At 47.4% G+C, this 22,426-nt stretch overlaps 3 protein-coding genes across 5 annotated transcripts; 1 reads left to right on the top strand and 2 right to left on the bottom strand.

Annotated features, from left to right (window-relative positions):
* The first annotated feature begins 2,414 nt into the window (after positions 1-2,414).
* Positions 2,415-3,593, top strand: LOC142599949 (mid1-interacting protein 1-B-like). Of its 2 annotated transcripts, none has more exons than XM_075742529.1 (2): positions 2,415-2,924; positions 3,196-3,593. In XM_075742529.1, the coding sequence occupies exon 1, from the start codon at positions 2,511-2,513 to the stop codon at positions 2,904-2,906; it is 396 nt and encodes a 131-aa protein (XP_075598644.1). In that variant the 5' UTR covers positions 2,415-2,510; the 3' UTR covers positions 2,907-2,924; positions 3,196-3,593. The 2 variants fall into 2 exon arrangements, with proteins under 2 accessions (XP_075598644.1, XP_075598643.1); XM_075742528.1 differs by having other exon boundaries at positions 2,420-2,924; positions 3,208-3,593.
* A 731-nt stretch (positions 3,594-4,324) lies between these two features.
* On the bottom strand, positions 4,325-6,861 carry NDUFC2 (NADH:ubiquinone oxidoreductase subunit C2). Its single transcript, XM_075742530.1, has 3 exons — positions 6,672-6,861; positions 5,086-5,229; positions 4,325-4,513 (listed from the first exon to the last, which is right to left on the bottom strand). The coding sequence occupies exons 1-3, from the start codon at positions 6,808-6,810 to the stop codon at positions 4,464-4,466; spliced, it is 333 nt and encodes a 110-aa protein (XP_075598645.1). The 5' UTR covers positions 6,811-6,861; the 3' UTR covers positions 4,325-4,463.
* Positions 6,862-9,456: 2,595 nt separating this feature from the next.
* ALG8 (ALG8 alpha-1,3-glucosyltransferase) lies at positions 9,457-20,922 on the bottom strand. 2 transcript variants are annotated; one of them, XM_075742527.1, is made up of 13 exons: positions 20,774-20,922; positions 20,050-20,128; positions 18,522-18,715; positions 17,683-17,792; positions 16,678-16,745; positions 16,015-16,141; positions 15,316-15,419; positions 15,079-15,199; positions 14,645-14,743; positions 13,681-13,786; positions 11,877-11,974; positions 11,015-11,087; positions 9,457-9,827 (listed from the first exon to the last, which is right to left on the bottom strand). In XM_075742527.1, the coding sequence occupies exons 1-13, from the start codon at positions 20,884-20,886 to the stop codon at positions 9,596-9,598; spliced, it is 1,524 nt and encodes a 507-aa protein (XP_075598642.1). In that variant the 5' UTR covers positions 20,887-20,922; the 3' UTR covers positions 9,457-9,595. The 2 variants fall into 2 exon arrangements, with proteins under 2 accessions (XP_075598642.1, XP_075598641.1); XM_075742526.1 differs by having other exon boundaries at positions 13,681-13,820; positions 14,645-14,784; positions 20,774-20,921.
* Between the last annotated feature and the right edge of the window lie 1,504 nt (positions 20,923-22,426).

Here is a 22,426-nt window from a genome sequence, read left to right as displayed (position 1 = left end):
GCCTGGGGGGGGGAAGTCATGGCATTGAGCCCCCTCCCATGGGCTGGCTGAGGTGACACCTGCCCAGGTGTCCTCAGGGGGAAGGACATCTCCCAGCACAAGTTGACAGTTGTCATTAGTGGCTGCAGACCAGCATGTCCTCCATGAACCTCATGGTGAAGCTCCAACCTCAGGGTGAATGCAGCCCACCATGCCCACCCTGGGGGGGACACTAGGATGTCCACGTACCTCCAGGAAGCTCCAAGGTGGCCCAGATGCCCCAAGAGCACAGGGCCAGCAGCACCTGACCACCTTGATGCAGCACAGGGCCACACAGCAGGACACCCAGAAATGCTGGGGATGCCTGGGAAGGGACAAGAGGGGTTGTGGAGACAGGTGTGTTGGGTTTGCATGGCAAGGTTTGGGGGGGGGGGGGGGAGGGTTACAGGGGTGGCTTTTGTGAGAAGCTGCTAGAAGCTTCCCCTGTGTCTGATAGAGCCAATGCCAGCCGGCTCCAAGACGGACCCACCACTGGCCAAGGCCAAGCCAATCAGCGCCTCTGTGATAACATATTTAAGAAAGAGAAAAACAGTTAGAGAGCGCTTTTGCAGCCAGAGAGAGGAGTGAGAAGATGTAAGAACATCTGCAGACACCAAGGTCAGTGCAGAAGGAGGGGGAGGAGGTGCTCCAGGCGCCGGAGCAAGATTCCCCTGCAGCCCGTGGTGAAGACCACGGTGAAGCAGGCTGTCCCCCTGCAGCCCATGGAGGGAGGATGAGGGGGTGTAGCGATTCCACCTGCAGCCCGTGGAGGACCCCACGCTGGAGCAGGTGGAGGCACCTGAAGGAGGCTGTGACCTGTGGGAAGCCCGCGCTGGAGCAGTTGGTGAAGAACTGTAGCCTGTGAGAGGGACCCCACGCTGGAGCAGGGGAACGATGAGAGGAGTCCTCCCCCTGAGGATGAAGAAGCGGCAGAAACACCGTGTGATGAACTGACCGTAACCCCCACTCCCCGTCCCCCTGTGCCGCTGAGGGGGGTGGAGGTTGAAGCCGGGAGTGAAGTTGGGCCCGGGAAATGGGAGGGGTGGGGGGAGGTGTTTTAAGATTTGATTTTATTTCTCATTCCTCAATTCTGTTTTGCTTAGTAATAAATAAGATGGATTTCCTCTCTCAGTTCGGTCTGTTTTGCTCGCGATGATAATTAGTGAGTGGTCTCTCCCTGTCCTTATCTCGACCCATAAGCTTTTCGTTGTACTTTTTCTCCCCTGTTTAGTGAACGAGGACAGTGATAGAGCGGCTCTGGTGGGCACCTGGCCCCCAGCCAGGGTCAACCCACCAGAACAGGTCGGAGGGCAGAGGGCGGGCAGCGGCGTGGGCACCTGGCTGAGACACGTGGGGAGGTGGGAGAGCTGCCACCTCCAAGGGTTGCAAAAGGGACAAGGGACCTTACGACCTTTCCCCAAATAGAACAATCTTCCCCGATTGCCACACACCACAGGGACACGCGAGGACAGACAGTTTTGGCCGTTACCTCAGCCGTGGCCTCTGCCCCACCACGGGGACAACGGGAGGTGGGGTGGTGGCCCCGTCCAGACTGCCCCATGAGAAGCCACGGCTCTGTGCCACAGCAGTTTCCCATTGTGGCATTTTGTCCCATCCCTGTCCCCATCGCGTGTCCCCAGGACCCCACGTGGGACTCCGTGCGGCACAGATTCCTCAGGGAGATTTTCCACGCTGGCGGCTGCAACCACCCCTGCACCAGCAGATGTGGATGGGAATTGCTCAACGTCCCTGGAGGGTCCACGTCCCGAGCGCATGGCAGCAAGGAGGGGGAGAGGTGACGGCCCCCCCAGCAGCACTGCTGCCTGCAACCTGCCCGCACCAGGGGGCAAGAGCTGGCCCCGCTCTCCCCGTGCCCCAGAAGCGGTGGTGTCGGGGGACATGGGACACAGCAGCAGAGGCCCCAGGCACCTCCCTCCCCTCCTCGCCGCCCCGCTCCCGGTGCACGGTGCTGAGCTGCCAGCTGGGGTAAAACCCCGGCACCATCACTTGGTCTCCTGCCTCCCTCCTCAAAACTGCCCACACCAAGGCAGCTTTCCCACGGTGCTGCCTGCAGCCTGCCCGCACCTACAGGCAGGTGCTGGACGCACTCTCCTGGGGCCCTGGGAGCGGTGGGGATGGTGGGCATGGGACAAGTTGACAGAAGCCCCAGCACCTCCTCGCCGCCCCGCTCCCGGCGTGGGGACGCAGCAGGACCCCCGGCCAGCTTGGGCGAAGGCCACAGGAGTCTGGGCCAGGACAGATTGCACAGAGCCAGGGACACGGCGTGGCCGAGCCCCAGCTGGGCTGGAGCCAAGCCCGGCCCCATGGCCACTCGTCCCGGCCCGGGGCTGCAGGAGACGACAGCAGAGGAGAGCAGAGGAGGGACGTGCCCCGGCACGGCATAAAAAGCCCTGGGCAGGGACGGGGAGCAGGCAGCCCCCCGAGAAGAGCCCAGCCCAGCCCAGCGCTGTCCGAGCCGTGGGAGCGGGGCCATGGAGCAGTACTTCTCGGCCACCCAGAAGATGGAGCAGGAGGTGATGTTCCCCAGCCTGCTCCGAGGGGTCTTCCCGCAGCAGGAGGGGGCGGCCCCGGCCGCGGGCGGCCACACGGACCTCTACGAGCGCTACCAGCTCCTCAAGGCCATCAAGCCCGTGGTGGAGAAAGGCCTGGCCTCTGTCACCGACCAGAGCCCGACGGGCGCTGATGCCGACACATCCTCGGATGACGACGACACCATGGACGCCCAGCTGGAGGAGCGCCTGTCCCACCACCTGGCCGGCTTGCAGCAGGTCCTCACCCACCTCACCAGGGACACCAACGCGCTCACCCGGAGGTACAGCCAGATCCTGGAGCAGATCAGCCCCAGCGAGGGGCAGCCCAGCTGGTGACCCTGCCCCGGCTGCCAGGTAAGAGCTGGGGGGACACGGAGCACAGGGGCACCAGGACAAGGGGTGGCTGATGTCCCTGGGAGGTGCCCCGCACTGCAGGGGTGGGGAGCTCCTGGGAAGCGCCTTGAAATGGGGGGTGTCCCCTCAACTGCTGCAGATCTCCACCTCCATGCTGCAGGAGGGGACTCATCCCGTCCCTCTGGGCAGAGACCCCGGGGGTTCAGGGTCTATGGAGCCGGGGCTGGTGGGCCAGGTCTCTCCCTGGGACGGCCTTCGGGGTTAAGGACAGCTGTCGTTGCAGGATGAGTGCTGGTGGCACGAAGGAGAGGACGTCCCCATCGCTGACCATCACGGGCTCTGCCCCAGCCCCCTCGCCCTCCCCGCACGGCGGCAGCTCATCTCCCAGCGCTGGGACCGCACGCCGGTGATGGTCGCGACCACCGGAGAACCAGATGGTGCCTTATCCTCATAGGAAGAAGCATCTGGTCGTGCTGGGAGGTCCATCAAAGAGCCGCACGGCTCGTGCCCTCCTCTTTATTTTCAAAGAGCGGCACAAAGGCGGCAGCGGCGCATGGTGGCCCCGACCTCCGACGGTCCCCTGCGACTGCCGAGCCCTTTTCCAGCTGGAACCTGGACTCCGAGGGGCGTTTTCCCCACTCTTTGCTAATAAAATGAGCCCTTCAAACCGCTGTCGGTGTGGTGTTTCCCCTGGCTCGAGTCCTCAGGGAGTGCCCCGGCGTGGGGCAGAGGGACACCGGCTCTGCTGGGAGGGGACCGTCCCATGCAACGATGGGGGATTTGAAGGGACAGAGAATCACAGAGTCACGGGGTGGTTTGGGTTGGAAAGGACCTTCAGAGACCATCCTATAATTGGTAATAATATGAACAATTCACAACTGAAGTAGCCTCAACTGGAAGCACTTTGAGCTCGAGAGGTGCCTAGCACTCTGCACTGAAATTCAGAAGAGCTCCAGATCCTCAGCGTGTCTGGAACACGTTTGGGTTTAGTGTACGGATTCAGGAGCCAACAACCAAGTGAGAAAGCAGAAAGGTTGGATCCTGATCCTCAACAAAGAAAAAGCAACATGAGAATGCAAAATAGGTAAAGGAATTAATTAGGGAGAGCAGCTATTTTCACTAGCGGGACAGAATTCATTTCACAGCAAGACTTTGTCTCCAGGGGCTGGTGCAGAGCATGGTCAGAGTTAGGAGAAACGCCAAGGGGAAACAAAAAGGAGGAATTTACAAACTGCTTTCCGGTTTTTTACCAGATACATACTGCATGAACAATCTTCCATTTTCACAATTAAAGTAACTGAAAAAGGGGGGAATCAAAGTTATTATCCTATTACAAATATGAGTCATCTACATATCAATAAACCATAATGTAATAGAAGAACAACTAATTAAACACTAAGTATTTAATCATAGCTTTTATTAGATGAAAGCGAGTAATGGTTCCTTTTCCAAGCCATGGACGGTTAAACGGTTACAGCCAGCCTGACGAAGTTCTCGGTGCTGAATTAGTTCAGGGACATGTTGTCGCTGGAGAAAACCTCAGCGAATTGGGTGGAAATCCTCCAAAAGCTCTCCTATTCTCTTCTTTTCTGCAAAAGGCAAGGGGAAGAGTTGTGAAAACCTAACTGGCATTTGAGATCGATTCTGAAGATTTTTCAGGTTAAGTCTTAAGGTTCCTGACATTTCTATTTAGTCTCTTTTTACCTGCTCTGCTTATTTTCTGAATATTCATCACACCAGTTTTAAATTGACACACACTGCAATTCTATAAGAGTAAGCAGTAAAATCTTGATTTTACAAGAATAAACCCTGTGATTTCTAATTTTCAATAATCTTCTTTCTCCTTCGCTGGCGCAAGTTTGTTCTGTTCTTAATATTGTTTGGCTCTGCAATTTTTATATTAAAATAAGCTTTTAGGAGGAAAAGTTGGTCACCAAGGCAGCTGATCAGCTCAATAAAAAAAAATATCTATTTGCATACCATAAAATCCTTAATAATGTTGCAATTTAGATTGTTAATAAGCAGGGAAGAGTTAGCAGTCAGTATGAATTGCTAGCAAAGAACAGATTCTGCAAGCAGCCCAGCAACATCTTTCCGTAGATTAGCACTTATTAACATTATGGCAGGCTGAGGTCTTTCTTAAAATACCAAATTATTATACCTGCTGTCTTAAAGTCTTCTGGGTGCTGCCTGACGTACTCAAACAACTCTCTGTCCACTTTGGCATGCATATACTCCGTACGTTTAGCAAGGTAATAGCCAACAAACCATCCCACGGTAGTGAACAGGATCTGGCGGTGAACACCTGCAGCAGGAAGAGAAATATCCCCCGTCTCAGCCCGTCTCCCAGCCCCAGGCGGGGGGCCCCCTGCTTTCCCCAGCCCCCCCCAGACACTTCATCCCCCCCACAGGCCCCACTTCACCCTAGGTCCCTACAGCACCCTCACCTGCAGACCTCCTGTGGCCCCTGCCAGCCCCCAGGGCACCCCTTTTTTCCTCAGAGCTCCTTCCCACCCCCCCCATATCCCTCAGAGTCACCCCAAATCCCCCCACCCCCAAATGATGCCCCTTTTCCCCCCCAACAGCCAACAGACCCCTCACCTCAGGGCTCCCTCCCCTTCACTCCTACGACCCTCACAGTCACTCCAAATCCCATGCAACAGCCCTTTTCCCCCTCTAACTCCCCCAGCCCCTCACTTCAGGGCTCCCTCCTCTTCCCTTACCCCTATATTCCTCAAGATCACCCCAAATCCCACATATGCCCTTCCCCAGCCCCCCTAATCCCCTCTAACCCCCCGTAGCCCCTCACCCCAGGGCTGTCTCCCCTTTCTCCTGCTCCTATATCCCTCATAGTCATGCCAAATCCCACATACCCCCTTCCCCAGCCCCTCTAATACTCTCTAATCCCTCCCCAGCCCCTCACCTCAGGGCCCTCTCCTCTTCCCCTACCCCTATATCCCTCAGAGTCACCCCAAGTCCCACATACACTCTTCCCTAGCCCCCTAATCCCCTCTAACCCCCTGGCCCCTCACCTCTGGGCCTCCTTCACTCCCACCCCAATATTCCGCAAGATCACCCCAAATCCCACGTCCCCCCTTCCCCAGCCCCCCTAGTCCCCTCTAACACCCCAGCCTCTCATCCCAGGGCTGTCTCCCCTTTCTCCTGCCCCTACATCCCACAGAGTCACCCCAAATCCCACATAACCCCTTCCCCAGCCTCTCACCTCAGGGCCCCCTCCTCTTCCCCTGCTCCTATATCCCTCAGAGTCACCCCAAATCCCACATAACCCCTTCCCCAGCCTCTCACCTCAGGGCCCCCTCCTCTTCCCCTGCTCCTATATCCCTCAGAGTCACCCCAAATCTCACATACCCTCTTCCCCAGCCCCCCTAGTCCCCTCTAACCCCCCTAGCCTCTCACCCCAGGGCTGTCTCCCCTTCCTCCTGCTCCTACATCCCACAGAGTCACCCCAAATCCCACATACCCCCTTTCCCAGCCTCTCATCTCAGGGCCCCAGCCTCTCACCTGAGGGCCCCCTCCTCTTCCCCTGCTCCTATATCTCTCAGAGTCACCCCAAATCCCACATACCCCCTTCCCCAGCCCCCCTAATTCCCTCTAACCCCCCAGCCCCTCATCTCAGGGCCCCCTCCCCTTCACTCCCACCCCAATATTCCTCAAGATCACCCCAAATCCCACATACCCCGAGCCCCTCACCTCAGGGTCCGCCCCCCAACCCCCCTCCCGCCGCACCGGCTCGGATGATGGGCCGGTGGTTGAAGCCGTTATCCAGCAGCGCCGCGATCCATCCGGCCAGACCCAGCCAGACCGAACCCTTGTTGACGAAGGGAGGCGGCGGCAGCGACCGCGACTCGTCCGGGAGAAACACCATGGCGGCCGCCCCGCCGAAGGTGACCGGGCGGAGCGGTGCGGCAGCGCGCTCCCTCCGTCGCCCCCGCCGCCGCGCACTCGGGTTCCGCCGGACCACTGTTCCCCTTTCCTGTTTTAATTATTTAACAAAACAAACCAAAAAACCAAAACCCAACCCCAAAATCCCAAACCCCCAGCCCACAAACTGACACCAGCACCCTGAAATCGGGCGGCTTTACCGGGGATCGGGTGGAGGTTCCTGCAGTGCTGAGCCCCCTGGGTGAAGCAGGTCAGCCTCAATGCCTGCGCAGCACCGGGGAGGCCAGTCTGTAATTAAATTAGGGTTTTAATTAAACCCTAAAATCAAAACCAATTCCTTTTCAGAGGTCTTCCTCCAAACAGATTAAAGACTAAGACCTAAAACGTTGTTAGTTTTTCTTAATATAAAAATCACACTACACCAGTTGCAACAATACCTTTAAAAAACCGCATTTGAACACAAGTCCTAAAGGATTCCCAGCTTCTTCCCTAAAAGATTATTATTTAGCTTTTCTCTGCACAGAAGGAGGTTGGCTTGGCACCACTCCTTAGCAGGAGATGCCAAAGTTGAGGCAGAAATCCTTGGAAGCTTTCAGCTTGACTTGCAAAGGTGCTGCTGGAGAAGAACACGGAGAGAGGTTTTTTTTCGGGCTGTTACCACTCCCCTCTGCAGGATGGGACCTATAAACAGGGAAACACTAAACACGAACATTGTGGATTCCTGACCCTGCCCAGAGCTTTGAGGATTAGACTGAAGATAGAATATTGAGAGCAGCCCTTAGGAGGAGGAGGACTTGGGGGTGTTGGTGGAAAAGAAGCTCAACATGAGCCGGCAGTATGTGCTTGCAGCCCAGAAAGCCAACCGTGTCCTGGGCTGCATCACCAGCAGCGTGACCAGCAGGTCGAGGGAGGGGATTCTGCCCCTCTACTCCGCTCTGGTGAGACCGCCCTGCAGTGCTGCGTCCAGCTCTGGAGATGCCTGGGACAGGAGGGACATGGAGCTGTTGGAGCGAGTCCAGAGGAGGCCACGGAGATGATGCGAGGGCTGGAGCACCTCTGCTATGGAGACAGGCTGAGAGAGTTGGGCTTGTTCAGCCTGGAGAAGAGAAGGCTGCGGGGAGACCTTAGAGCCCCTTCCAGTACCTGAAGGGGCCTACAGGAAAGCTGGAGAGGGACTGGTGACAAGGGCAGGGAGTGACAGGCCAAGGGGAATGGCCTGAAGCTGCGGGAGGGGAGATGGAGATGAGATGGGAGGCAGAAATCCTTCCCTGTGAGGGTGCTGAGGCCCTGGCCCAGGTTGCCCCGAGAAGCTGTGGCTGCCCCTGGCTCCCTGGCAGTGTTGAAGGCCAGGTTGGATGGGGCTTTGGGCAAGCTGGGCTAGTGGAGGGTGTCCCTGCCCATGGCAGGGGGTTGGAACTAGATGGGCTTTGAGGTCCCTTCCAACCCAAACCAGTCTGGGATTCTATGAATACAAGTGGAAGCAGTACCAAGGCACTGCCAGCAGTCACAACAGCTGAAAATGATATGGTAAAATAGTTAAGGGAGTAGAAAAAATAAAAACTATGAGAAAGTAAGGGAAAACCAGAATGAAAACATCTGAAAATGAGCTCACCAGCTCTGAAAAGTTTAAACATACAAGGTATTTGGTTACACAACTACTCTACTATTCACCCACTGTCCTAAAAAGCACCAAAAAACTTAACATAAAGAACATAACCACCTCATGGGCCGTCCCATACGTTCTTCAACTACCACAGAAGAAACTTCAAGAACCACTGGGGGAAAAAAAAATAATAAAATCCATCCCCTCTCTCCTCCCCTAGTTTCATGTCTCATCACTGGGCTCCAACACAGACCCCAATTTCTAGAGCAAAATCTTTTAGGGACAGTTACATAGGGTGATGAAGGGCATCAGGCTGTAGGTAACTGTTGTTGATAAGGGTATGTGATTCTACAGAGGTGGAACACAATATTCCTCTTCCTCAACTTACTAGAGGAACTCTGGACACTTGGTCTTTTGTCACAGTTGCAGAGTTTTACATTAATAACAAATAAATACAATTACCCAGCCACATTATCAGATGTTTAATGGTGTTATAACAATTCCTCCTTTCAGAAGCGTGCCTCAATTTGGTAATCTGCTCTACAAAACTAAGTATTAGAAGAATATTAAAACCTCTTTGCAAAGACTCTATGAAATAAGATCAAAGGTACATGGACATATTAAGCAACTAATTTCAAGCTTGATATTTGGGTGTTCAAGAGTCTGATAAAAGCACCTCATGACAAATTTCCAGCTAGACACCTCCAGCTAGACATCCTTACTTGTGCGGTGTCCCTCAAAATCAGGGCTTAGACATGAATAAAAACCCACATAAATGCTCAAACAAAAAAATATCAAGGTTTTAATTCACATACTCCACTCTCCTACACAGCAATGATCCCTTGTAATTGCCACAGTGATTTTTATTGAAGTACAAACAGTAATGGGAAAGCCGGGTAGGTTTTCCTCGGGACAGGAGTCTGCACCTCGTTAAACTTCAGTTTATCCATGGCAAGTGGCATCTCACCACATCCCACGTTATTGTGATGAGCACTTCTGATCAGAGGTATCCTCGCTGGGCAGTACAGAAGTGTTGGAAGAAAAACTCCCCTCGTGGCGATGGTACACGTACATTGTGTTTTATCGAGAGTTGTATGTCCTTGTGACAGCTTCACAGTGCCCAATAATCCCCTCAAACCTGGAACTGGTCCCAACGTCGACGGCTTTACTCAGCCTTTTGTCTAACAGAAATTCGTTCGGTCAAGACAGAGATGTAGAATTTCAGCCATGCGTATGTGACGCCCAGTGCACAGTATACAGAGGTCAGCAACAGAGGGACAAAAGGAAAGTGCTGTTTCCAGGGGGTCAGAGGAAATATAATTTCACAGAAGATTTCCAAAGGCACTAGTTGGACGAGGTAGATTGTTTCAAGCCAGTTAAGGAGAGGCCTCTCTCTCCTGTCAGAGGAATTAAAAAAAGATAGTGTTAAAATACATGATGTTAACTAAAATAACTATTTTGTTTTTCAGCTATCTCTGGTGACCAGTGCAAAGAATATCCCCAATTAGTTCACAATAACGCTTTAAATAACAATTGAGAGAGTTTCAGTAGGAAAACCATGTAACAGTACAGCTAATTTCCTTATCACGTGGCTTTCACATCAAGTTCCATGATGCCCTGGAATTTAGGTAGAAATCTCAGCAGCTGCTCCGCTTCACCTCACATCATTCCAATGAAGAACAGAGACCTTCATACACACATTTGTTCCACATGTAAAGACTGGAAATGTCAGGTTTATCTTAACCTCTGCCCCCTTCTCCCAAGCCTCTGTAGGACATATGAGCCAATCTCTGAGTGGTAGGGTTTTGACTGTAGGTAGTTTTCAGGGGAATTCATGTTCTTCTGGAAGAAATTTGTTTTGGCAAGTTCGGAACAACAAACTTGCAAGAGCTCCATCTCTAGACAGAAAACTAAGCTCCTACAGAGGTTTTTATTAGAGCTCTTGAGACAGAATGATTGAATTCTGGAATACTAAGTGGGGAACAAGCAGTCTGATTGAAAAAGGATCACCTACAAAAAGCAGGTGATTGAACAAGTGAATACAGGTTTATAGCATTTCTGACATCCATCATTACAGCTTGGCTTTGCCATGAAAAGTTTGGGAAACAGGGAAGTGGAGACTACAGGGGTTATAAGGATAAGCGCTATCTTTGGTCAAGTGGGTTAGAGATCATCAGCCTGTAAAAATACACAGGGTGATTTGGGCAATTTATGTTCTGAGAACCAAATGTTACAATCTCTAGCACTCACTGTACTAGTGCTCCAATAGTGAGTTAAACCCTCGCAGGCTACAGCATTGCAACTTTGTGCTTTAACAGCGCAACAACAGGTGGGGATTTACAGCCTGCTGGGACTAACTGGCTAGTTGTCACAATTCAAACTAACAAGGATGTGCTATAATAATCCTAACTTAAGCCTTGCATTCTGAGAAGAAAACAGAGGGAGCAACATCTTTGGACTAGTAACACTTGAATTCGATGCTTCAGCATCAGTTTTCTGTGCTGTTTGCCCCTTACGGGAACTCTGCTCCCAGTGACAGAAGAAAGTTGTGTTCACGGCTTTGGGAACAAATTTCTTTAATTACCTGAATAGAGATTTCAACGAAGAGAAGCTATAAACAGTAAACAGCAGCATAAGCAGTATTTTAATTGGAAGTTCTGCAACACAAGGAACATAACGTACTTTTAAAATTATTATAAAAACCTTTTGCCATATAAATTACAGTATCTTTAAATCCTACTAGTCACACTTGCATTGTCCAACTTAATTATTTTCTCCAAACAGAACTCCTAAATGTTTTACTGCTTTAGGACACCTAAAAATAAGCATAGATATTTACTAAAGCAAATGCCAAGCATTTGCAATGCACTTACTTCAATTATTGATAAACACACTGAACACACTAATTATAATTACAATATAACAGCACTGCAAATAAGATTTTCCTATTAAAAAAATTAATCAGAAGTTACTGAGCTGGGAAGCTTCCAACATAAGTATGACAGCTAAATCAATGTTTTCTAGTTCTAGGTTCTGTGGTATATAAAAATTAAGTAATAGAGAAGGCAGAAGTTTCTCATTTTTCAAGGCAGCAGCTTCACTACTGCAAATTAGCAGCAGCGAGTCATGTCTGGATTTGAACTCTCCCAGAAGGACATCAATCAATACGGAGTTATAGTGTTGTCACAGCTATGATGGCCTAGGGTTTAAGTGAGTTTCCCATCTCTATTTCAATTTAAAGCCTATGGCTCTTCCACAGCTTTTTAAATCAATGTTTCTCTTCACTAGTTGGCAAGTTTGCATTTATGGAAACAGGCTGACATACAGCCCCTTGCAACTTTCAACTTATTACATAAAATAATCCAAAACCATTACCTGCACATCATCTCTGGAAAAAAACCCCAAAGCAGTAGGATGAAAGCACAGAAAAAAGGGAAACACTTTACCTGCTGGTGTGAACAACAACGGAAAAAGTGAGAAGTGCCCAGTGGTTGTCAGAATCAAGTAAATGCCAGCATCCTTCGCTCTCTGAACAGACAACAAGCTAAAAATGACAAGAATTTGTTACACTTTTGTCTTTTAGCAAAGAAACTGAATTTCAGTGAAACACTACACAATTCACAAGAGACTGAAGAACAGGTCAAATAGTTTCACAGTACTCCAGTCCCTCCAAGCACTTGACCTGTGATGAAGTCTCCTGCTTCCAAACCACACAGCCTCAGAGATAATAATGCAGGAGAAAAAAAAACAGCCAGGAAACCTTCCCCCAGAAAGCCACACCCCCACTGAACACACATATCAGAAAGGCCTGAAGTTTTCTCCAGTCTTTCTCCTTTGCCAGTTGGCTGCCAACATTGTCATCCCTACTTTTTCTCCTTCCTTTCGTTTTTTCCGGTATCAATTCCCTCCCTCCCACAATTCTCCCTTCAAGAGGTTAAACATCACCAGATCTCTGAACAGGACAATACAGTTTGTAGCAATACTGGTCAGGCAGCTTATGAACTATAACCTGACTTCTAAACAGGCATTAAGCCCTTTTGGTAGAAACTGCGTACTGTTCTTGTCAAGCACGGTGCAGAAAGCCTCTTTCCTCAGCTGGCTCCTGAACAATCTACCCAGCATTTTAAGTGCAAACCACAGGACTCATCAAGGCTTGAACTGCCCAGGAGCTAAAAGACTACAATATTTTTTACATTTGTCCCTGCCACAGTAGATCTCTAAACTTAGCTATTCAGAGTGAAAAAGAACTTAATCAACTATGTGTGCTTGCCAAACTTGAGTATGACATCAGTGTCAAGTGCTTCAAGCCAGGCAAGGCAATTAATTTTTGTCTTCAAAACACAAAGCCACAAGACGTGCAACAAACAGGTCTAGGACTTTTTGGGTGCAATGAAAGTACTGCACAAATGCAGAAACAACAGCGGTGAGGAACAAAAGACCCTGAGAAAGCAGTCTGCTTTTGTCCACCATGTCACATGTATGAAACGTTTTATCAAGCTCGCTCCCAAGGTGTCACTAAGAAAAGAAGGCTTTGTGGGGAAGCTAACTGAATTATTTTAAGAGCCACAGGTCCACATGCAGCCTAAAGTCAGAACCCTGTTCTTTCATAAGCATGGTTTGTTTTTTTCTTGGGGATTGTTTTGTTTGTTTGGTTTTTTTTGGTTTTTTTTTTTGCATTATTCTAACAGCAATCAAGCATCTGAATCAAAATACAGAGATTTTCTGTATACCATGCATCTTAGCACAACTCAGTATTCAAAGAGACACAAAGGAGTGTATGTAGTGGGAAGGTCTGTCTGTCAGACTCCTAAACTGATTGCTTAATCATCTCAACACCCCACACTTCCGTTCTTCTGATCATCTGTAAATTGCTACAAAGCTTTGCTGTGCCCCACAGAGCTGATATGGGAATCAGCTACTACCAATAAAGGTCTACCTAAAGCTTCTGTCAATGCAAACTACTGTAAGTTATAAGCCAGTGTTAGTATGTCATCGAAGATTGTTTAACACCACACCAGTTTCCTATACATGCCATACTAACATCAGCACATTCTATTGCTAAGGCAGCCATATTTTATTGTGCCTGAAATAAATTTATTTGAAGTGCACTAAAACTTTACAGCTTAAGGCATTCTATAAACATGTTCATTTTCTGAAATAGACTAAAACCAAAGTGAAACTCTTTGAGGATTCCTCAACAAGTAGCTGCAGGTTCAGTTTGGCCAACCACTACGTACAAAAGTCACTTACCTTAAAGGCAGAATAGCGAGGAGTATCGCTTTTTCATGCACGTGCCAGCCAAACATGAAGGAGCTCAACGCACAAAGAACAAGGCACTGAAGAAAGCCTCTGGGCCCTTGAGGTTTAAACCAAAGACAGAAAACAGAGGGCTAGAAACAACAGGCAGAAACAGGACTTCAGTGAAAAGTCTGGCAATCCTGAACGCAAGCCATTGTCCAAAGAGATCTTTTCAATCTTAATCAACATTGGTTGTGCCTGTGTGGCACAAGCAGCACATTGCACTGGAGGAACCGTATCTATCTGGATGTACGAGTAGAGCGTTAAGAACTTCATCAATGTAAGAGGAGGGGAAAAGCAGACTGAAAGACTACAGCCAACTCCCTCTTATTCATGTTGCAAGAATTATCTTTGATTCCACGCCACTAAACTCATTTTATCAAAGTTACTACATAAAGGTATTGAAACAAGAAGATTTCCAGTTAAAGCCTAGTTGCTTGTTGGAGAGAAAAAGACTCTGTATCCAGATAATTACTTTCTGAACCTTCAATTATTTGCTTGTCACGTAAAGAATACTATGCTTACCTGTAGCTCATGCTGTTAGGAACACCATAAGCTGCCCAAACAGTCTATCAGTATCTCTACTCACACCTAGTTCAACTACCTTTTATCACAAAAGGTTACTTCCAGCTCAGCATGCAGAGTGGTTTTGATTCAAGACTGCTTTTAATCCCTTAACTGTTCTAGAGCTGACACAGGCCATGATTTTAGCCACACTTAAAGTAATATTGTGTATCAATTAAGATATTAATTCCACATTTATCCTAATAATTGTTTTAATAAGTTTTATTTTTGTTCTTAAAGAAAACTTATTTGTTGCCCAGGAATTAAAATGCATGTGAAGTGCATGCTAGTCAAATAAAATCTACAGGGGACAAAACAGATCAAGTTTCCAAAAAATATTACTTGTTCTTACCAATATAGATATGAAAGTACAGATTAATGTTGCCAGAGGAGTCACAGAAGGAAGAACAGTATGCTGAAATTCTTGAACCAGCCCTCCTGTCATTGAGGCTTTAGGAATTTTTGTGGGATCAAGAAAATTACACTTTAAACCTAAAAACAAAACATAAAAAAGGACAAACTGATAAGTGTTAATGAAGAAAATTAAGTAGCTGAAGTCAGTACATGGCCAAGTCTTTTCTTTTTTAAAGGATAGCAGAGAGGAATGATTGATTTGTGACCTACTACTGGAAACTTATCACGCACTGGATTATGTAGAGGATCAGGTGATTTAAGGCAATCTGAAAATATAATTTACTACCTGCATTTCAAATGGGGAAGGAAGACTAAAATTCAGAGAGTTCTGGCTGCATTTAGGCACCATATAGTAAGAATAGCATACCGTACCAAAAATTGTTAGTGCTTTATCCATGGCATTGTACAAAGCCCAGAAGTTGGGGGCCCAATAAGCATGGCAGAGACCTCGCTTGAAAGGAAAAAGCCGTGAAATGACTTGAGGCAGCTGTCCCTACAGAAAGCAAAAAAGAAGAAAGAAATGGTCTTTTTAGATGAGACATTGTTTATATTTTTATAACAGAATTTTCTAACTGTTCAGAGAATAACAGATGAAAAAGGGGTTATTACCAATACTATGAAAGGGCCCAGTGAAAGAGCAGAAACAAGACAGACAATCAATCCCAGAAGAGTTACATGAAGCAAGCTGAAACTTCTCCACTTCAGGGATCCATCTAGAAGAAGCAAACAGATTACCAAAACAGTTACTGTGTCAAGTGGAGAGGGAGACAAAACATTTCACACCAATAGTAAATTGCTAGCACCTATCCAAAAGAAACATATAACCTTCTATGTCAATACATGCAGTTGCTTCCTTCAACAGTTAGTTTGCATTTATTTTTCCACATTGCAGCTCCTCCATTACACAAACTTTCAGTATTTTCTCTTTTGAGAAGCATCTTCTCTGTTAATGTGAGGAATATCAAACATGTTTAAGAGCTAAAAAGTGGAAACTCAAAGAAGGACTTGGAAATAGTTTCTGATGCTATCTAATCGTTTCATATCCACGATAATTCTTATGGCTCCAAACTGCCATCTGCAGTTCCCTCTTTTTTTTTTCCTTAATAAAGAACACCCTAGGAACATGAATTTTACATACATAAATTTCAAAGATCTTCAAAGATTTTACAATCTCTGCTACACCCAAGCAGAATTTTCATTTGACTTGCAGCCATTTCATCCCAGTGGTATCTGCTTGTCTTGAGCCTTCCCCAGGCCTCACCAATTAACACAATCCCACAAAAGCGAGTGAGGAAAAACCCATCTTACCTGCATTATTTGCAGTAAAACAGTAGGATCGTAATAAATAAATGCCATATGCTGGGGCCACGTATATGTAGATGTGTTTGAAATGCAGAAGAACAGCAAAAAGAAGAGCACCTTCCAAGTATCTTTTCTAGATAGAAAAACAAAACTTAAGCTTTTCTACTTGTTCTTCCTCTGCACTAACTTTTCATAGTCCTGTTGTGCTCCTAAAGTGACAGGACATTTATCATAGGCATAAAAACAAATGAGTATTTACTTCATGTTACAAACGCAGTGTTATGCACAACCGGTATGGAGAAGGAAACTACACTGTCACACAATACTTGGGAAAACTGTGATCGGTCTCACCTCCTCACAGCTTCAGAAGTATGTTTTCTAAGGACTGGTAACTTAGAGGACGACAAAATGGCAGGAAACCATGCCACGTGACTCAACTGTAACACGGAATTTAGCTTTCTCACAGGAACTGCAATGCTGCAGCATCTGCAAGCAATTACGATGAGTTTTCAGTACAACTCTTCCCCCTCCATAAATAACTGGACATCCAGCGTAGTACACCTCAATTTCCAACCACATTCAATCACTTCATTTGGCTGCTTATACTGAAAGTAAATAATGCACCTAAAGTACCTATGGCCACAACAGGAAAGAGCCACTCAAGTTTACCTGACATAGTCGGGCAACAGAAAGAAGCATCAGCCCAAACAGAAAGCCATTGTACTGAAAGTGAATATCTGAACTTGAGTCAAGAAAGGAATAAAGCAAGCTTTCTTTACCACTATCAGTTTTCTGGGGAAGACTCAAACTTATAAACAATAAATTCAAATTAAAACGGAACTTAAAAGCAAGTAACATTAAATTCAATCCACAAAGATGTGAAGTCATTACTTAACCATATCTGTAAGCACAGACACAAAATGTAGTACTAGTACATTATCTTGATGAAACAAAGCATAACAACCTGACCACATACCTACCATGCAACTTATATAAATCAAAACAAATAAAAGGTTAACTCTCCACTTTTTGAATTTTTAAATATTAGTTTCTGCCTCGCATTAGTTAATGGATGGAGATGGCAGCCCTCACTTATCACCTGTACGCAGGCAACTGAGACAAGGACTGGGACAGACAAAACTAGTCCTTCCTATAAAAGAAGGACTCTTTTTCCCCTTCTGTTCCCTCCTCAGCTAGATCAATGCACGTTATGTCAAGACTGACTCACAATAACTGGACTTTCCAGAGGTGTTTTTATATCCTCTTTGAAAAAAAAACCCACCCTTGTAACATTAACCAATTGAATCCAGTTTGAACGTAAAGCACTTGTAAGATTTTGCTTGCCGTGGGACAAACTTAGAACCACACTCAGAGAAAAGAGGCTCTCTGCTAATATGGCTGGAGGCAGGCAGAAGACGAGCAGTCAGCACGAACAGGCATGCTGCTGCCAGACTGATCCTCCTGCAGTTCTGGCAAATCAGACCAAAAACTGAACAATTTCCATTTTGCCAAATAACAATTCTAACGAAAACATGAAGTTATTCAACTAACCCCAGAAACACAAACAGTAGTGTCACCTACTGTGCTAGTAATAATAGCATTTATGGGTTTGTACCACATACTGTAACAGATTAAAACAACCCACAAACAACTTGCAACGGTTTGAAAGGATACGATCCACAATTAACAACCCAAAATTCCACAAGAGCAAAACAGCAAGAATAAATGTTGGTTTTTCCAGGACATCCTTTGCAGCTCGTTTCCCATTTACACATCTACAGCATCTGAACAAGAGCAGAAGAAACAGAAGTCTTAACTGAAACAGCCAACAAAAACAGTGCTGCTTTTGAGAGTTGAGAAGTGCACTTAACCTGAAGAAAACTATTTTATTAGGATGGAAGGCAATGATAAAATTCTTGCTAAATTCATCAAGAGCAGACAGTGTCATGAATACAGTTTAGTAAAAAAAAAAAAGATTTTAAATTTCAATAGCTGTAATACATTCCACACGCTAAAGCTTATGTTAAGTAACTTAGTCTCAGGTTCGAGTCTCACATTCAGTAACAACTATAAAGTTGTCATAACCTGTGTGCTATCAACTTCTGATGAATGAACAATGTATTGCTACATCTGGAGACAACATATCAAGTTGTATTTAAGGTCCTCTGTTAGACATTAACCTCTTCCTGGCTCCCCCTCAATATTATGAGCTATTTCTCTTGGTTAAAAATATCTTATTACTTGTCAGTGTGAAGCCATATGGCCCATATTATTTCTGAAGGTAAGGTTAGATCAGATTAGCATGTGCAGCAATAGCATGTCCCAGAACAACAAAAAGTTATCTTGTGTTTAGCAGCGTGTTCCAAATTTCTCCTTGAATAGGTTAAAGCAACTTTGATATTTCTATGCATTTACAGGCTTATTTGTACAAATAAATATTTGTTGTTACTGTAGAAAAAGTCCATGTATTAAAGACTACCCACTGTCCCTAAAATTAGAACATTAAGACTTACTCACGAACTGCATATATGAAAAGGATATCTGTAAAGATGACAGAAAATCTTTGGAAGATGATGGTCGCGCGACTGGTGTAATTCAGATTTTCAATAACTAACATTTTGGGGTCAAAGTACTTGGCAACGTGTGAAAGAGCATATTCAAACCAAGCAAAAAACGGTGGATAATCCAGGGTCCATTCTGAAGTTGCCTGAAATGAGTTGACAAAATGAGATTAAATAATTTAACACAATCCATGCTGTTTCCAGCCCTTCAGATACAGTTCATCACAGCTGGTGTATTTTATCTTGGTAGCCTCTATTTAACAGAAACTACTTCACAATAAAGCAGCCAGATGTATGGTGCTGAACATGATTTGAGCTGTTCTTCCATAGTACTGGTAGAGGGATGGGACATCTCCTGATTAGTAGAAAAAGATTAAACAACATTTTGTGAATCTGCACCTAACCAATGTATAACTGTCTGCTCTTGATATATCAACTTACAGTAATAGGGCCAATATTAAAAAAACCTCAATAAAATAGCTCACAGTGAATATGTCTACATGAGACAAACTGCCAGCACAATCAGCCTTGTTACAGTCTCAAAATTATTTTTATTCATTAGTCAACAAGTCCCAACTCTAATAAAACCTTATCAAGATCAAATAGTATTATTTGATCTTTTCCCACAAAGACAGTTACTATGCCCTGACCAATGATTAACTCCTTGGCTGTGGAAACAGGAGAGAAGGAGGAATAGAGCAGGTTGGGATGGGGTATATTTGTCAGCATGCACCTTCCCAAATACCTACGTTATGCTGCCCAAAGGCATCCTATGCTTTGGCACTGGGATCACACTGACATCACAGACATTTGTTTTACAGTTTTGGATCAGCCTGTCAAAGTTCTGACCCGCACAAATCATTTACTCCTGGATATACAGTTCCCAAAAGCTTCTGTGGAGGAGTATTAAAGACTATGATATTTATCCCAAAACTCCAGGAGATACTGTAAGACAGATTAAAACCCAACTGTGCAGGCTGAGTCTATCATCAACTTAAATGTGATTCATCCAGATTAAAATCGATGTATGCTAGTAGCGCACCAGCAGAGGCTCAAAACTTTAATACAGTGATTGATTTCATAATGTATATACCCATTCATATGATTCATTCTTTATCATGATAACTGTATATCATTAATGACAAGAGCAAAGAGAACAGCAATTTAAGACTACCATGCAACTTGTTCCTGTTACATGGCCTTTCTAATAACCCTTAATTGTCTTTTCCACTTTGCCTTCATACGTACTAGCAGCTTCCCCAAACAATTCTCATTTTTTAACTAAACGCTACGCAGGGCCAACAAATTGTGATTGGTATGTTTTTGAACCACTACTATACAGCTGCCAGCCATCAGTATCCGGGACATGTACTTTCAGCAAATAAAAGCCTTTCTCCTCTAACATTCACACAGGCTGGCATACCCAATATGCCTAGAATTTATAAGCAGCTAAAAAAACCAACCCCAAACATGTACTTACTTCATAGTACCACTGAGAGAGGGGCAAGTTGTGAGTGATGGCAAGCCAGTTCCGATGTACTTCAAAATCTGTGGAATAACTACAGAAGGTTTATATGAAGAGTCAGAGACATGCACTTATAGGAGAAACATTTCCACAGGTAGATAAAAAGGAAGTCTACGTTGATCAGCTCCAGGGTAAGACTTTAATCAAATAACTCAAACAGCAACAAAGAGGCGGCAAGAACTTTGTGCCAAGGACATATACAGGTGACTATAGGGCCAAGAACTATTTATAGCTTGGCCTTTTCTGACAATTAATGCCAAAATTCCTGGTTCTTACGGGCTTTTTAACAGCAATTTGAGGTGGTTTTTTTTTTTTTGAGGGGGAAAAAGCTACAGTGTCTTTTAAGAGATAAAAAGCGTTAATGGTTCAACACATTTAAAGGCCTTCCCGACCAGCAGCCAGCCGGAATAGGCTGTAAGCGCCTTCAGACACAAAAGCAGAGCTATTTCACACGGAGGACGAAGAGGCAGCGCCATCCGGCACCACCCCGCTCCCCACGAACCCCCGAAGGAAACAAGGACCTTCAGGACATCAGGGCCCCCTCAGGAACCGCGGCACCACGCCGGCCCTTGCCCGCCTCCCCATCCCTGGCCGCCCTGAGGGGCGGTGGAAGCCAACCACCGGCCCGGGAGGCTGACAGGCCGTACCGCCCGCTCCCAGCCCCAGGGAAGCTCCTTACTACGCGGGGATGAGGAGGCACTTGAGGAAGGAGACGCCGAGCGCCAGAGCGCGGAACCAGCTCCGGCCGCCCGCCGCCATGACACGCCCGGCGCTGACAGACTGACCGCGCATGCGCTGTTACAGCGGCCGCAGCCCGCCAGCACGATTTAAAGAGCACGGTCCCGCCCACGGCGGCGGGTGCGCATGCGCTGCGCTGCCCACACTGTGGGGCCACCGCCTCGGGCGCAGCACTGCGCATGCGCGGGATGGGGTTGGTGTGGGCGGGTGTTCTGCGGGGGGGGCTTTGGGGTTGGGGTTCGGGAGCGGGTTGGTGTGGGGTCAGGGTGATGTGGGGTTGGGTGGTGTGGGACCAGGGCTGGGTGATGTGGGGTTGGGTGGTGGTAGGTCCTGGGTGACGTGGGGTTGGGTGGTGGTAGGTCCTGGGTGATGTGGGGTTGGGTGGTGGCGGGCCTGGGTGACGGGTTGGGTGGTGAGAGGTCCTGGGTGACATGGGGTTGGGTGGTGGTGGGCCTGAGTGACGTGGGGTTGGGTGGTGGTAGGTCCTGGGTGACGTGGGGTTGGGTGGTGGTGGGCCTGAGTGACGTGGGGTTGGGTGGTGGTGGGCCTGGGTGACGTGGGGTTGGGTGGTGGTAGGTCCTGGGTTATGTGGGGTTGGCTGGTGTGGGACCAGCAGTGGGGTTAGGTGGCTGTGGAACCAGGTATGGAGGTGGGTTATGTTGGGCCTGGGTGATGTGGGGTTGGATTGGTGCTGTGGGGCTGTACTTGCAGCAGCCTGGGTTTGGGCTGCTCCTGGTGGCCAGCATCTTGGTGAGGAGGGGACAGGCTGTGGTGCCAGTTCCATGTTCATCATGACTGGTCTCACACTGGGTTGGCATCACCTGAGTGCAGCCCCAGCTCCATCCCTTCATGCTCCTATTTACTAGAGATGAGAAATGCTGTTCCTACAGGGCTCAACATAGGCCATTGCTTTTTCCAGAAGACTCCCCTGTCCCTGGGATATGGTTCAAGAGATGGTGGGCTCTGTCTTACCCTGGATCTGGGTGATCTTTTAGGATCTGTCTCCGGATGCTCCTTTGCATCCCTTCTGCGATACCAGGCAGGGTGCGAGGGAGCCCACCACACCACTATTGCCATCAGCATGGGCTTAACCCTGTTGATTTGGGACAAATAGTGTCCCACCACATGCCTGGAAACAGTGTTTGTAGGTGAGTTAATGTTCAGTGAAAAGCATGGGGGAATTTATGGCACCTCCCATGCTGACAGCTGCCTGCCATCGGGCAGAAATGACTTCAAAATATACCACGGTAGCTCTGCTCCAGGGAGGTGCCATCTCCAACCAGTGTCACTGGGGTCTGAGTTGGCTTCCAGGTATAAAGTGTTCTTTCAGAGGAACAAGCTCAATTTTTTAATACCTGGAAGAAATTGCCAGCCTGGAGGGTGGATGCGTGCAAGGCTGATGCCTTTTTGTTTCCTTACAGCAAACCTTCATCCATCTAGGTACGGTACCTTGTAGGGGCTTCATGAAATCATGTAAGTTAAAATTATTTTTTCTGGTACAGCAGCAATATGTTATGGTTTATTCAAAGTTGGGGACTAGAGACAGGTTCAACGGCGGTAAAGCATTAGGGTTTAGAAGGGTTTTCATTGGAGA

The sequence above is a fragment of the Balearica regulorum genome, chromosome 1 (genome assembly GCF_011004875.1).
Source record: "Balearica regulorum gibbericeps isolate bBalReg1 chromosome 1, bBalReg1.pri, whole genome shotgun sequence".
Lineage (NCBI taxonomy): Eukaryota > Metazoa > Chordata > Aves > Gruiformes > Gruidae > Balearica > Balearica regulorum.
Note: the sequence above shows the minus strand (reverse complement) of the source record. Positions and strands in the feature narration are given on the sequence as shown.